Here is a 16,342-nt window from a genome sequence, read left to right as displayed (position 1 = left end):
GCATATGAACTGATTTGCAATTAGTCCTAACTTTGATGCTTAATACCAGGCATTGGGAGTTTTAAACCATATAATTCATGAGTTCCTTTCCTCTCTGGGGAAAATAAGTTCAGAAGTGATGGGAGCAGAATTAAAGAGCCAATAATGTTTCATTGTCTAATAGTCCCAGATAAGAACAATGGAATTCTTGCAGCAGCACAACAGAATATGTCTATGAATTAGGCCATTCAGCCCATCAAGTCTACTCCGGCAATCAATCATGGCTGATCTAACTCTCCCCTTCAACCCCATTCTCCTGCCTTCTCCCCATGACCCCTGATGTTGCTTTAAAAATGGCAATTCCAATTTTATACTTTCAGACCACAAATTTACAATAAAGTTTCCATCTTGCTAAACACTTTTTTAAAGGTGATATCTTGATGAACACCATTGCGTAAAACATTGGTTTTCACACTATAAACGCTAACTGCTCATTTTAATATTAGTGATAATAAAAAGGACAATTTAATTTTTTCTTCGTGTATTGTCATTGAAATTTTCAGTATGTTTTGTACCTAGGACTTGGTGCAATGTTAAATGCTTCTAAAATAATGAATACAATACAATACAATTTATTTGTTATCATTTGAACCTCTTGAGGTTCAAACGAAATTTGGTTTCTGCAGTTATACACACAAGAAAAAGAACCAAGACATAACACAATTTACACAAACATCCATCGCAGTGAATCTCCTCCTCACTTGATATAAAGCTGCTGCACTTGGCATTTTCCAGAAGTGAACAACTTAGTTCCTCCTAACTATTTTCTCTTAAGTCTTATCTTCAGGTTAGCAAAACTTTCCTTTCCCTTGGACCACAAGTGAGTCATCAATTTGAGCTGAATAATCTTGATATTCTGTTGAGATGGAGATTTTAACGTTCTGTCAGTAATCAGTTGAGCGGTTATTCCTGCAAGTTGACAGATACCGTTTTCAATAAACTGAAATTCAAACACCCTATTTTCAGTGTGAAGAAGGGTCCCGATGTTGGGGGAGTCCAGAACCAGGGGCCACAGTGTAAGCCATTTAGAACGGAGACGAGAAAACACTTTTTCTCACAGAGAGTTGTGAGTGTGGAATTCTCTGCCTCAGAGGGCGGTGGAAGCAGGTTGCCACAGAATGTAGTTGAGGCCAGTTCATTGGCTATATTTAAGAGGGTGTTAGATGTGGCCCTTGTGGCTAAAGGGTTCAGGGGGTATGGAGAGAAGGCAGGTACAGGATACTGAGTTGAATGATCAGCCATGATCATATTGAATGGCTGTGCAGGCTCGAAGGGCCGAATGGCCTACTCCTGCACCTATTTTCTATGTTTCTCTGGATGCTTTCAAGAGAGAGCCGGATAGGGCTCTTAAAGATAGCGGAGTCAGGGGATATGGGGAAAAGGCAGGAACGGGGTACTGATTGGGGATGATCAGCCATGATCACATAGAATGGCGGTGCTGGCTCGAAGGGCCGAATGACCTACTCCTGCACCTATTGTCTATTGTCCCGATCCAAAACATCACCCATCCTTTGTCTCCAGAATTGCTGCCTGACCCACTGAGTTACCCCAGCACTCTGTGCCTATCTTTGGTGCTTTAACATCAATTGGCTTGCATCAAGTTGCCCCCAGGAAGACATGTGGATGCCAATTGTACGAAACAATAATGGAGGATGATCCCAGATGAATAGAAATTAAAGATATTTTGCCGTTTTTCTGCTCTGCAAGTGTGACTTTTTCTTGGAATTAAGTAGTAGTAGTAGTAGTACTCAGTAACCGTCAAAAGTAACCATTCAGCCACAAATAATGTCACAAAGCTGACTCGGTTGAATGCATACTTTTAAGATGAGATCACGACAATGATAAGACTTCACTTGGTTAATGTTTCATTTTTGAAAATACTCTCTTTGTCATTTGGCTGTTATCTTTAGCTCAGTCTAAACAATAAAATCTATTCCTGAGCTGACCGTGTCAATAAAGCAATGGGCTGAGTCACTTAGACCTCTACGTAGGTGGCAGATAATTTGCACACAACTTGCTCAATCTGTTAATTTATTGTTTTAACTTGCTAGATATGTTTAACATTTTTGTCTGTACAGAAGAAATGAGACTTGCACTAACGATGGAAATGTACCTTTTAATTAATTAATAGGGCAGCTCGGTGGCTCAGCGGTAGAGCTGCTGCCTTACAGCGGTAGATTGGGTTAGATCCTGACTAAGTGTGCTGTTTGTACATTCTCGCTGTGACCGCGTGGGTTTCCTCCAGGTGCTCCGGTTTCGTCCCACATTCTAAAGACGTGCAGGTTTGTAGGTTAATTGGCTTCGGTAAAAAAAAAAGGTATATTGTCGGTGTCCCTATTGCGTAGGATAGTGCCAATGTACAGACTAGACTATAAAACCAGGGATGTGATGCTGAGGCTTTATAAGGCACTGGCCAGACTGCATTTGGAGTATTGTGAGCACTTTGGGCCCCCATCTCTGAGGAAGGATGTGCTGGCATTGGAGAGGGTTCAGAGCAGCTTAACATATGATTTGACGGCACTAGGCCTATGCTCGCTGCAGTTTAAAAGGTTGAGGGGGCACCCCCATTGAAACTTACTGAATTCTGAAAGGCCAGGATAGAGTGGATGTGGAGAGGATGTTTCCACTAATGGGAGAGTCTTGGATCAGAGGCCATAGCCTCAGGATGAAAGGAAGTACCTTTAGGAGGGAGATGAGGAATTTCTTTAGTCAGATGGTGGTGAATCTGTGGAATTCATTGCCTCAAAGTTGTGGAGGTGAAGTCAATTAATATTTTTAAGGGGGAGATGAACAGATTCTTGATTAATATTAGTGTCAGGGAGAAAGCAGGAGAATGGGGTTGAGAGGAAAATATAGATCAGCCATGATTGAATGGCAGAGTGGACTTGGTGGGCCAAATAGCCTAATGCTGCTCCTGGAACTTATTTTCTGTAAACAATAGTCAGAGACAGGATTTGCAAAAACCGAGACAAGTATGCAGCTATTGGAGAAAATCGACATTGATTTGTGAAAAGGCAATCATGGTTAATTAACGTGACTTTTGATGGAGTAATGGAGCGAATTAATGATGGAAATGTGGTTGATGTGGTAACTAATAATTAATAGACAATAGGTGCAGGAGTAGGCCATTCGGCCCTTCGAGCCAGCACCGCCATTCACTCTGATCGTGGCTGATCATCCCCAATCTGAAGGGTATTTGACGAGGTGCAACATAATAGGCTTGTAATCTGTGCTGTCTGCCAGGAAGTATAGATTGTGCATTGGGTAAGTCACAGGCAAAAGACTTAACAGCGAATGGATTTTCAGACTGGAACCAAGTGTATATATGAATTAAATGGATTTATTTAATCAGCACAATTTTAAATTTATAAAATAACAAAAAGCCCCAAAGAAGCGGCACGGTGGCGCAGCAGTAGAGTTGGTGCCTCACAGCGCCAGAGACCCGGGTTCGATCCTGACTACGGGTGCTGTCTACAGAGTTTGTACGTTCTCCCTGCGACCAGGGCCTCTCATGGATGAACTGAGGCCCAGGCCAATTTCAATTTTAGAGGCTTCCAAATCTCATGTTTATTGGCGTTGGTAAAATTGTAAATTTTATTTAGTGTGTGTGTAGGGTAGTGTTAGTGTGCGGGGATCACTAGTTGGCATGGACTTGGTGGGTCGAAGGGCCTTTTGGCGTGCTCAAGTCTTCTTGCATATGGCGTGCACAGCCTAAAGTTGTCGACAAAACACTACATCTATTTGTTTGTGCACGTCGGGTTGATTGCATTTGTCGAAACAGGGTGGACCACGTGAAGGTTGCAATCTCCCACCCCAGTGCACCAGCGGTAGTCAAACACTATTAGAATGCAATACACTCCACGATTGAGATTCATAGCCAGGGAAGTGAGCATGGGCGCATCGGTCAAGAAGTAAACATGATGCACATTGGCAGAGCGGGCAGCACAGTGGTACAGCTGCTGCCTTACACCGGATTCGATCCCGACTGAGGGTGCTGACTACTGAGTCCACGTTCTCCATGTGACCGCGGGATTTCCTCCCACATTCCAAAGACGTGCACTTTTTTTGGGGGCACATAAAGTATCATTCTGCTTCTCCAAGATAAACACAACACAAATTCATTCACGCAATAAATAAATGAAATGTTTTAACATAGAGTGGATACGTCTAAAAGTTTATTCAATTTTGACAATACAAAGTACATCGTTATTTTCAAATATTGACAACGATAAAAAGCAACTAAACTGGAACACCAGTACCTAAAAGTAGGGGATAGCATTCGCTAGGAAACACTTATTCGCTACAGTTAAGTCTTAATATAAGCAGGTGACAGGTAATAAAACAGAACTTATTCCATTGTGGAAAATACAATATATTCAAATTGTAATTCATCAGTTAATTCAACATAATGTACAGGTATATATTTCAGTATTGTTTTTCTTCACACACTAGCTACCCCCCCCCCCCCTCAAATTTTAATCACGACATCTCAGATTAATATCAGAATTAACTTAATAACTAATACTGTCTAAATCTCTGCATTAATTAAATAATTTACAATTATTTGCATGTAGTATTTGCGATCAATATACTGAAATTCATTTCTTTGTTCAATTCATTGTGACTTTCTAGAGATACATACCAATAATATTCAATGAAATTACACTAGTATTTTTAACACCACTATTCAAGATAAAGACTGCAATGCATTTGAAAAACTTTGCCAAACAATATGGCAATTCTTTGAGAACTCAATTCAAGGACTGAAATATTAACTCCTTTGAATAAAAATTGGACACCAACTATAACAAATTTTCAAGCCAGTAAGATAATGGTGGAAAAAATATCACCACCATTTTGTTTTCTAATGCATAAACAAAAACTGCAGGTTCTGCATACTGTTGAGGTTAAATATTGTTTGAATAAAAACAATTTACTTTCCCACTGGTATTCTCAATGAGCTTTTTTTCAGGGCAAACTAAGCCACGCTAAAACATTTCAGAATGTTTAAAGCCAAAATAATTGTGAGATTTCAAAACCATGTTCTTGGTCAAGGTCGTACATCTCGTCAATAATTCATCTCGCTGTGGCCTGGGAGGTATCTTGGGCACCAGATTTGCTTCCGAAATGTTCTCACCCGGGGAAATCTCAGGGTCGGGACTCAATTCCATCTGTTTCTCGAAGGAAGAGTTTAGATTTTTGGACGCGCTTTGAGGAGGGGACAGAAAGTCATTCCTCTCAAACACCCCATCAGAGCCTTGGGAGGTGTTTAAGCCATCCGAGCAGCTGTCCACTGATGAACTCGACTTGGCCGAGCTAACAGTGGAACTACTAGCATCGTCACTCAGACTCGCCGTCTGGTTCAAGTGGAAAAACGGAGACTCCATTTGAGACCGGTTCTCGTCAGACAAACAGTTGACAGATTTAGATCGTTGCCTCTCCAATTGTTTTCTGGTCGGCTTGGTAGATGAATAATCGTTATGGTTGGTCTGATCTACGTTGCTCAATCGATGATGTGCATCCTTGACTGGACGGGCGAGGTTTGGGCTGGAGCTGTTGTTGAGGAGCTGGAATTTTGAATGTGGGTTTCTGTAGGGTTGGAGATAGACTGACGGGACGTATCCGCATTCTCCGTTGTAGCTGTCGAATCAATTTAAAAAATCACTAACGTTAGCCCTCTTAGTTACTGATATTAAATAAAGTACATTTAGAATTTCTCTTAGCACCCAAAAGCTCTGATGTAGCTTCCCATTTAGCTAGAACTTGACATCATGAAGTTGCTCTTAAGATTGAAGTTTGATACTGTAAATAGACTAAGAGTGATACAGCATGGAAACAGGCCCTTCAGCCCAACTGGTCCATGCCAACCAAGATGCCCCATGTTACATAGTCCCATTTGCCTGCATTTGGTCCATATCCCTCCAAATCTTTCATATGTACCTGTCCAAATGTCTTAAATTTTGTGATAGTACCTGCCTTAACTACCTCCTCTGGCAGTTCATTTCATATAACCAACCACACTCCGAGTGAAAAAGTAGCCCCTCAGGTTCCAATTAAATCTTTCACCCCCTCACCTTAAACATATTCCTCTGGTTTTTTTTAATTTCTCTACCTTGTGCAGTCACGCTATCAATTCCCTTCATGAATTTATACACCTCTCTATGATCAATAGGTACTACAGTTTTAAAGCATTGACTATGAAGCACTTTCAGATATTACAAATGAGACAAAGATAAATGTATTTTTTAAATTACGAGAGGCATAGCTAGACGGCACAAACATTTTTCTCGAGATTAGAAAATCAACCAGTGGGCACAGCCAAGGTAACTGTCATATGATGAAAGAATGGATCGACAGGGCTTATATTCACTGGAATTTCGAAGGATGAGAGGTTATCTTAAAGAAACATATAACATTCTTCAGGGATTGGACAGGCTAGATGCAGGAAAAATGTTCCCGATGTTGGGGGGGGGGGGGGGGGGGGGGAAAGTACAGAACCAGGGGTCACGGTTTAACAATAAGGGGTTGGCCATTTAGGACTGAGATGAGGAAAAACTTTCTCACCCAGAGAGTAGTGAATCTGTGGAATTCTCTGCCACAGAAGGGCAGTGGAGGCCAATTCACTGGATGTTTTCAAGAGAGTTGGATTTAGCTCTTAGGGCTAACGGAATCAAGGGAAATGGGGAGAACGCAGGAACGGGGTACTGATTTTGGATGATCAGCCATGATCATATTGAATGGCGGTGCTGGCTCGAAGGGCCGAATGGCCTACTCCTGCACCTATTTTCTATGTTTCTACGAGGGGCAAAGTTTAAAGGAGATGTGCGGGGCCAGTTTTATTTTACAGGTGGGTGCCTGGAACGTGCTGCCAGGGATCGTAGTTGAAGCAGATACGATAGTGGCATTTAAGAGACTTTTGGATAGGCAGGGAATGCAGTGATATGGATTAGTAGAAAGCAGATAAGAGTTGGGCTCAGCATCATGTTCCACGCTGACATTGTGAGCCAAAGGGCGGGAATGTTAACTGTTCTATGTTCTTAAAATGCTATTCTACGGTGATACAAATTTAAATGGGTGGAGATGTGCCAGGACAGAGGCTGGAAGACATACTATGAGCCCATAGAGGTGGGTTGTAGAGGCTTTGCAGGGCGCTCACTATGCAAAGTCCTCAATCAGTTGGCCATCACGGGGCTGGCAAAGAAGAGGGCCATTCAATCCGCAAGCGAAGCCGCAGAGAAGGCCACTAGGTGGCGTTGGATTAAGTGGGCTGATCCGTGGGCGGTTGCTGCCGGGCCGCAAGTCGGGGCTTGATCAACCCCGGCTGGGTCACCTGAGCAAGATAGTGTCTGATGTTGTGAGACCCGAAACACCCGATGACCCCAGGTCACATCACCGAGGATGCATCCCAGCGCATCTAGAAGATATATCTTTCACGCAAATTCAAAGACTTTAGCTACATTTGGATGCCATTATTAAAAAAAACTCAAATACGTTTATCATAACCCTATTCAGTTTAGTTACTAAGTTATAATACTTTCTGACGGATACACAATCACTTGTGTCATTGAATAAATCATTTTCACAAAAAAAAAATAATAAATTCAAATGGGTTGTAAATTAGATGTAATTCACCATTTATTACCAGACACTATTCCTCAAGAACAATTGTTTAACGATAAACTAGAACTAACCTGGCTAGCCACCACCCATCAATGGATTTTCTCAAGACTTCAACCATGATTCCAACTTGCAGTGATAGTTCATCATCATCTGTTGCTTGATAGTCTTTGGCAGCGTAATACTGAGACTCTAAAGAGGAAACTAGAGGATAAAAAAATGGACCAAAATTATATTCAATATTACTCAATGACGAATTGAAATCTAATACAAAATTATTTAATCTGCTTTAAAATAAGAACAAGAAAACAAGCTTTTCACTTATAAAAAGGTGACAGGAAAAGAAAACTGGTAACTTTAAGACACTTTGCCAGAACGTGATCGATATTGAGAGTCCCACAGAAATGAACGTGGTTTAACTTTGCAAAATGCATTCATAAAAAATGTTTCTTGTTCTTGCGTTTTCTTGTTGTTTGAATACAGCTTTTAAACAGAAGATTGGAATTGAATAATTTTCCTACTTTCATAGCCCAAAGACAGTGGCTAGTATTGGAAAATATAAACAAGAGATGATTGAGGAGAGGAGATTAAAGTGTGTATCAATCTATCCAAGTGCTTTAAATGATAACATCTTTGAAATATGCAAAACAATGTAAAATGTTGTCTAGTATATACTGAATTAGAAATTAAAGAGGTTTCAGACAATCCAAGTGCTTTAAAGATAACATCTTTAAAATATGGAAAACAATGTAAAAAGTTATTTGGTAAATTCAGTCTGAATTAGAAATGTTCACAAGGTTTAACAGACAATAGGTTCAGGAGTAGGCCATTCGGCCCTTGGAGCCAGCACCACCATTCAATGTGATCATGGCTGATCATCCCCAATCAATACCCCGTTCCTGCCTTCTCCCCATATCCCCTGACTCCGCTATCTTTAAGAGCCCTATCTAGCTCTCTCTTGAAAGTATCCAGAGAACCGGCCTCCATGAGGCAGAAAATTTCGCAGACTCACAACTCTCAGTGTGAAAAAGTGTTTCCTCGTCTCCGTTCTAAATGGCTTACCCCTTATTCTTAAACTGTGGCTCCTGGTTCTGGACTCCCCCAACATCGGGAACATGTTTCCTGCCTCTAGCGTGTCCAAACCCTGACATTATGCTGCCGAGATTGCATATTAATCATGTGTAGGAGCCATTCATGCTTAAGTTAGTAACTGTTAGTATATTATAGTATTTTGTATAGATATTTCTAGCTGTATTTTTTTGTCTGCTTAGGGGAGCGATTTTGATACGTAGATTAGCGTGTCTACATCTGAGGAGGTGAGCGAAGCCACAGGGAGAGGTCAGATCAGATTAGCCTCGGGGATTGAAGAGGCAACAGTTCTTACCACACAACACTGTAACGAAAAGTTACAGCTTGTATAAGAATGAAGAGAATTGGATATATTCATCTGTTATCTGTATTACTACTTCAATAAAGGACCAATAATAAAGGACTGGAAATAATGACTGGAAGATTTTGTTTTTACTATCAGCGACTGTGTAAATTCTTTCACTCGGATATTCACGAGTAGTAATAGCAATTAAAAGTTGGACAGTGGAAAGTTAAGGGCCTGTCCCACTGTACGAGGTAATTCAACAGCTCTCCAAAGTTAAAAAAAAATCAAACTCGTAAGTACGTAGAATGTACGTAGCGGCTACGTCGGAGTTCGTGGATGTCTTGTAGCGGCTCGTAACGCTAACGGCAGGTACTCGGGAAACGCGGTAACTCGTGAAGTTTTCTCAGCACTGTGAAAAATGTCCACGAGAGTCCCGAGTACCTACGAACGGCTATTACTGTAATTCTCCGAGTTCGAATCAGGGGAAACTTGGGAGAACTCTTGAATTACCTCGTACAGTGGGACAGGCCCTTTAGGAACTTGCCGTCACATTATGTGTATTCAGTCCTTTACCACTGCTAATTTTATCCCTAATTTTGCCGCTCTGAGAATTATACTTTGTGTGCGATACTGTGATTTAAGATGGAGCTTGGACATATTCAACTTACCATTGATTTCGGTATCAGATGTTCTAGACAGGGTAGAAGTGAGAGACTTCCTGAGATACGGAGCTGGAAACCAGGCGACCTGCTTCCTTTCATTCTCCACAAGCCACCAGCCTAAAGAAACAGTGAGAGCAAAGAGTCTTGGTCAGCGTCCATATCAAATATGTATTCCCATCCAAAACCACCAAATGCTGGAGGTGTGGAATTAAACGCAAGGTGCTGAAAACGCTCGGGAGATCGAGTATCTGCAGACGGAGAAATAGAGTTTGTGGGATGGACACAAGGAGCTGGAGTAACTCAGTGGGTCAGGCAGCATCTCTGGAGAAAAGGTATATGCAACGTTTCAGGTCGAGACCCTTCTTCAGACTCTGATGAATGGCCACTGACCTAAAACGTTGACTCCGTTTCTCTCCGCAAGCGCTGCCTGACCTGCTGAATATTTCCATTGTTTGTTTATTCTGATCAAACTTACAGCATTAACTGCTGACCCAAAATGTCACCTATCCATTTACTCCAGAGATGCTGCCTGACCCGCCGAGTTACTCCAGCATTTTGTGTCTATCTCTTGTCTGCCTTGTTGGTATATATCAGTTTTTTTTTTTTTAGAAATGTGCAGAAAATGATGTGTAACATGTATAATTTGTGTTTATTTGTCTGGGTCAATGTGGCCGTGATGTTGCTGCTAGCAAGTTTTTCCATTACACCTCACTGTATGTGTGTGTGTGTGTGTGTGTACACATGACAAGCTCAACTGCAGGGCAATGTGTTCCAGACTCCCACCACTCTCTGAAACTAACTTGCCCCGCACATCCCCATTAAACTTCCCCTCCTCTCACCTTCAGCTATGCCCTCTAGTGTTGAACATTTCCACCCTGGGGAGAAAGTTCTGACAGTGTCGGAAGGAACTGCAGATGCTGGTTTACCCCCGAAGATAGACACAAAATGCTGGAGTAACTCAGCGGGACAGGCAGCATCTCTGGAGAGAAGGAAACTTTGGTGACATTTCGCGTCGAGACCCTTCTTCAGACTGAAGTCAGGGGAGAGGGAGTCTAGAGATATGGACGGGTAAGGTGTGAAAACAACAGATCAAAGCAGATGGTGATAGGGAAATGTAGAATGGTTCATTGTTAGCTGAGGGGGAAGGAAACGCTTATTTTTTATCGAGTCCACACACAAGATTAGAAGTTGTTCAGCCAGAGCTGAAGACATTTGTTGGCATCTGCATACAATGGTGTCTGTCTTGTCGCTTCTTGTGCGTGGTGGTGGGAAGATTGGTGGAAACAGGGCCGCGATGTGAACGCTCTTTCCTTGACCCCAGGGGGAAGGTGACGAGACAGCATACAATCAGTAATATTTAATCAGGAGGGGAGCAGATCTGTTGGTTTCAAAAACGTACCTGATGTGTTCTTGTTAATGACATCAACGGTTTCGCTCTCCATCACCTTGAAGGGCTTGTTCTTGGTGTCTTTCCCTTCGTAAGTGGCAATGCATTTGTAGTATTCGAGGGCCACCGGCTGTGTGATGTTTTGGAGACCGCTGCCATCTGTGCGTCTCCACGTACTTTTCTTTCTCCCGAATGCAGACGGCATGATGATGACACTACATGGAGAAAAATATTGAAAGGCATCCATCCACGGAACCAGGCAAAACACCCGTTTTGTAGCCCCTATCCCACGGTGCGAGTTCATTCCAAGAGCTCTCCCGAGTTTAAAAAAAATAATCAAACTCGTGGTAAGCACGGAGAATGAACGTAGCGGGTACGTCGGAGCTCGGGGATGTCTCTTAGCGCTAACGGCAGGTACTCGGGAAGACTCGCTAACAGGATGAAAAATGTCCACGAGAGCCCCGAGTACCGACGAGTACCGACGAGTGGCCATTACTGTAAATGTCCGAGTTCGAATCAGGGCAAACTCGGGAGAACTCTTGGAATGAACTTGTAACAGCGTGCAATACTCCAAACGTTTGGGTCGTACGTACCTGTCCTTGGGTGTGGACGGGGTCAAGTCCTTGTCGGTCGGCAGGAAGAATTGCATTACGCCTTCATCTGTGGCGATCGTGACGGAGGATCGCAGCAACTCCGAACAATAATTCTCCAGCATTGCCATTCTCAGCATTGACTTGCTCACTTTAGAATGTCTTCTCTCCTTCAGGGAAACGTCTGCAAGGCCAAATGAGATATTTCACATTCCGAGCTTAAAATCTGAACCCCAACAGACAGTGAGTGCACTTAGCTGATACTTGGCTCAGGTGTCATTACTGAACACATTCACGTTCATTTCACAACTGTGACTTGTCTCAAAAGTAACGCAAAGCACTTGACCTTTATCTCAAGAATTACGATTGACTAGTCTTTTTTCTTTTGTCTGAAGAAGGGTCTCGACCCGAAACGTCACCCATTCCTTCCCTCCAGAGATGCTGCCTGCCCCGCTGAGTTACTCCAGCATTTTGTGTCTATCGCCTATTATTTCTTTCCTAGTTTAGTTTATTGTCACGTGTACCGAGGTACAGTGAAAAGCTTTTTGTTGCGGGCTATCCAGTCAACAGAAAGACAATACACGATTTCAATCGAGCCATTTACACGATAAGGGAATAACGTTTAGTGCAAGGTAAAGCCACTAGCCCCTAGAGCTCTATCTAACTCTCTCTTAAATCCATCCAGTGACTTGGCCTCCACTGCCCTCTGTGGCAGGGAATTCCATAAATTCACAACTCTCTGGGTGAAAACGTTTTTTCTCACCTCAGTCTTAAATGACCTCCCCTTTATTCTAAGACTGTGGCCCCTTGTTCTGGACTCGCCCAACATTGGGAACATTTTTCCTGCATCTATAATTTTATATGTTTCTATAATGGATTATCTTATGGATTTTTTTTATTTTTTATAAACAAGTTTTTTTGATCTTACCTTCGAATTTGGGTAATACTCGATTAGACTTCTTAATGCGTCCGGCTTCCAACGGGAAGTACTTTTCTACTTTTTTCTGCCATTCAAACAAAAGTAAAAATCGGTAAATACACTTTGCACAGTTTAAATAACACGGGCACTCATATAAATGTGGATACATGTTACACAATAGAAATAACATGGATATTCACATCAATGGGAAAATATATGTTGCACAGTAGAATTTACATGGATTTTTACGTAAAAATATTTTTGCAAAATATAAATAACAGGAAAAAGTAGACACAAAGTCCTAGTGTAACTCAGCGGGTCAGGCAGCATCGCTGGAGAACATGGATAGGTGACATTTATGGCCGGGACCTTTCAGACTGAAGAAGGGTCTCGACCTGTAACGTCAAATATCCACGTTCTCCAGAGATGCTGCCTGACCCGCTGAGTTACTCCAGCACTTTGTGTCTTTTTCGTTGAAAACCAACGTTTGCAGTTCCTCCTTTCCGCAGAAATAACGTGGATTTGAACAGTGTGTCGAAAGGAACTGCAAATGACAGTATATACCGAAGATAGGCACAAAGTGCTGGAGTAACTCAGTCTGAAGAAATGGTCCCGGCCCGAAACGTCACCCACCCTTTTTTCTCCACAGATGCTGCCCGGCCCGCTGAGTTACTCCAGCACTCTGTGCCAATCTCTGGATTTAAACACAAATTGATATTTCCACAAATTGACGTTGGCACCAATAGGTAAATGCGCGTCGCACGGTGCAAATTGCCTGGATTTCTACTCAGTCGTTAAATACATTTTGCACAACTAATTAAAAGTTAGACACAAAAACGCTGGAGTAACTCAACAGGTCAGGCAGCATCTCTGGAGAGAAGGAATAGATGCCGTTTCGGGCCGGGACCCCCCTTCAGCCTGAGAGACTACTCCAGCGTTTTGCGTTTATCTTCGGTTATAAACCAGCATCTGCAGTTCCTTCCCGCCCACCTATATGTTATCTGGTTTCGGGAAACTTACGTGGAATTTCTTAAACTCTTCAAACGTTCTGTAAACGAGAACATCATTTTTATCCGACCATAGAACTGAAGTAAGGTAGGTCTGTCAGTTAAAACAAAAAGGCATGTTACAGAGACCGTGTCAATAACATCAAAAACATGAGTCACTTAGACCTCTACGTAGGTGGCAGATAATTTGCACATAACTTGCTCAATCTGTTAATTTATTGTTTTAACTTGCTAGATATGTTTAACAATTTTGTCTGTACAGAAGAAATGAGACTTGCACTAACAATGGAAATGTACCTTTTAATTAATTAATAGGGCAGCTCGGTGGCTCAGCGGTAGAGCTGCTGCCTTACAGCGGTAGATTGGGTTCGATCCTGACTAAGTGTGCTGTTTGACATTCTCGCTGTGACCGGTGGGTTTCCTCCAGGTGCTCGGTTTCGTCCCACATTCTAAAGCCGTAGGTTAATGGCTTCGGTATAAAAAAAATGGTACTATTGTCGGTTGTCCCTATTGCGTAGGATAGTGCCAATGTACAGACTAGACTATAAAACCAGGGATGTGATGCTGAGGCTTATAAGGCACTGGCCAGACTGCATTTGAGTATGTGAGCACTTTGGGCCCCCGTCTGAGGAAGGATGTGCTGGCATTGGAGAGGGTTCAGAGCAGCTTAACCATATGATTGACGGCACTAGGCCTATGCTCGCTGCAGTTTAAAAGGTTGATGGGGTCACCCCCCATTGAAAACTTACTGAAATTCTGAAAGGCCAGGATAGAGTGGATGTGGCGAGGATGTTCACTAATGGGAGAGTCTGGGATCAGAGGGCCATGCCTCAGGATGAAGGTAGTACCTTAGGAGGGAGATGAGGAATTTCTTTAGTCAGACGGTGTTGGTGAATCTGTGGAATTCATTGCCTCAAAGTTGTGGAGGTGAAGTCAATTAATATTTTTAAGGGGAGATGAACAGATTCTTGATTACTATTAGTGTCAGGGAGAGAAAGCAGGAGAATGGGGTTGAGAGGAAAATATAGATCAGCCATGATTGAATGGCAGAGTGGACTTGGTGGGCCAAATTGCCTAATTCTGCTCCTGGAACTTATTTTCTGTAAACAATAGTCAGAGACAGGATTTGCAAAACCGAGACAAGTATGCAGCTATTGGAGAAAATCGACATTGATTTGTGAAAAGGCAATCATGGTTAATTAACGTGACTTTTGATGGAGTAATGGAGCGAATTAATGATGGAAATGTGGTTGATGTGGTAACTAATAATTAATAGACAATAGGTGCAGGAGTAGGCCATTCGGCCCTTCGAGCCAGCACCGCCATTCACTCTGATCGTGGCTGATCATCCCCAATCTGAAGGGTATTTGACGAGGTGCCACATAATAGGCTTGTAATCTGTGCTGTCTGCCAGGAAGTATAGATTGTGCATTGGGTAAGTCACAGGCAAAAGACTTAACAGCGAATGGATTTTCAGACTGGAACCAAGTGTATATATGAATTACATGGATTTATTTAATCAGCACAATTTTAAATTTATAAAATAACAAAAAGCCCCAAAGAAGCGGCACGGTGGCGCAGTAATAGAGTTGGTGCCTCACAGCGCCAGAGACCCGGGTTCGATCCTAACTACGGGTGCTGTCTGTACAGAGTTTGTACGTTCTCCCTGCGACCAGGCCATTGGCGTTGGTAAAATTGTAAATTTTATTTAGTGTGTGTGTAGGGTAGTGTTAGTGTGCGGGGATCACTAGTTGGCATGGACTTGGTGGGTCGAAGGGCCTTTCGGCGTGCTCAAGTCTTCTTCTTGCATATGGCGTGCACAGCCTAAAGTTGTCGACAAAACACTACATCTATTTGTTTGTGCACGTCGGGTTGATTGCATTGGTCGAAACAGGGTGGACCACGTGAAGGCTGCAATCTCCCACCCCAGTGCACCAGTGACCAGCGGTAGTCAAACACTATTAGAATGCAATACACTCCACGATTGAGATTCATAGCCAGGGAAGTGAGCCTGGGCGCATCGGTCAAGAAGTAAACATGATGCACATTGGCAGAGCGGGCAGCACAGTGGTACAGCTGCTGCCTTACACCGGATTCGATCCCGACTGAGGGTGCTGACTACTGAGTCCACGTTCTCCATGTGACCCGCGGGATTTCCTCCCAAATTCCAAAGACGTGCACTTTTTTTGGGGGTACATAAAGTATCATTCTGCTTCTCCAAGATAAACACAACACAAATTCATTCACGCATAATAAATGAAATGTTTAACATAGAGTGGATACGTCTAAAAGTTTATTAAATTTTGACAATACAAAGTACATCGTTATTTTCAATATTGACAACGATAAAAAGCAACTAAACTGGAACACACCAGTACCTAAAAGTAGGGGATAGCATTCGCTAGGAAACACTTATTCGCTACAGTTAAGTCTTAATATAAGCAGGTGACAGGTAATAAAACAGAACTTATTCCATTGTGAAAATACAATATATTCAAATTGTAATTCATCAGTTAATTCAACATAATGTACAGGTATATATTTCAGTATTGTTTTTCTTCACACACTAGCTACCCCCCCCCCCCCACCCCCCCACCCCACCGCACGGAAATACTACAAAGTGCTTTTTACCAACTCTGTTTCCCTTTCCACAGATGCTGCCCGACCTGCTGAGTGTTTACAGGTTTTTTGAATCTCAAATTTTAATCACGACATCTCAGATTAATATCAGAATTAACTTAATAAC

General features: G+C 42.4%; 1 protein-coding gene across 1 annotated transcript; it reads right to left on the bottom strand.

Annotated features, from left to right (window-relative positions):
- Nucleotides 1-4,506: 4,506 nt before the first annotated feature.
- LOC116985441 (NADPH oxidase organizer 1-like) lies at nucleotides 4,507-15,918 on the bottom strand. Its single transcript, XM_033040231.1, has 8 exons — nucleotides 15,910-15,918; nucleotides 13,610-13,690; nucleotides 12,599-12,674; nucleotides 11,674-11,854; nucleotides 11,093-11,295; nucleotides 9,700-9,810; nucleotides 7,731-7,860; nucleotides 4,507-5,679 (listed from the first exon to the last, which is right to left on the bottom strand). Exons 1-8 carry the CDS (start codon nucleotides 15,916-15,918, stop codon nucleotides 5,028-5,030), a joined length of 1,443 nt encoding a protein of 480 aa, XP_032896122.1. The 3' UTR covers nucleotides 4,507-5,027.
- Nucleotides 15,919-16,342: the final 424 nt, after the last annotated feature.

This window comes from Amblyraja radiata, chromosome 22, assembly GCF_010909765.2.
Source record: "Amblyraja radiata isolate CabotCenter1 chromosome 22, sAmbRad1.1.pri, whole genome shotgun sequence".
NCBI lineage: Eukaryota > Metazoa > Chordata > Chondrichthyes > Rajiformes > Rajidae > Amblyraja > Amblyraja radiata.
This window is presented reverse-complemented; position numbering and strand designations above follow the sequence as displayed.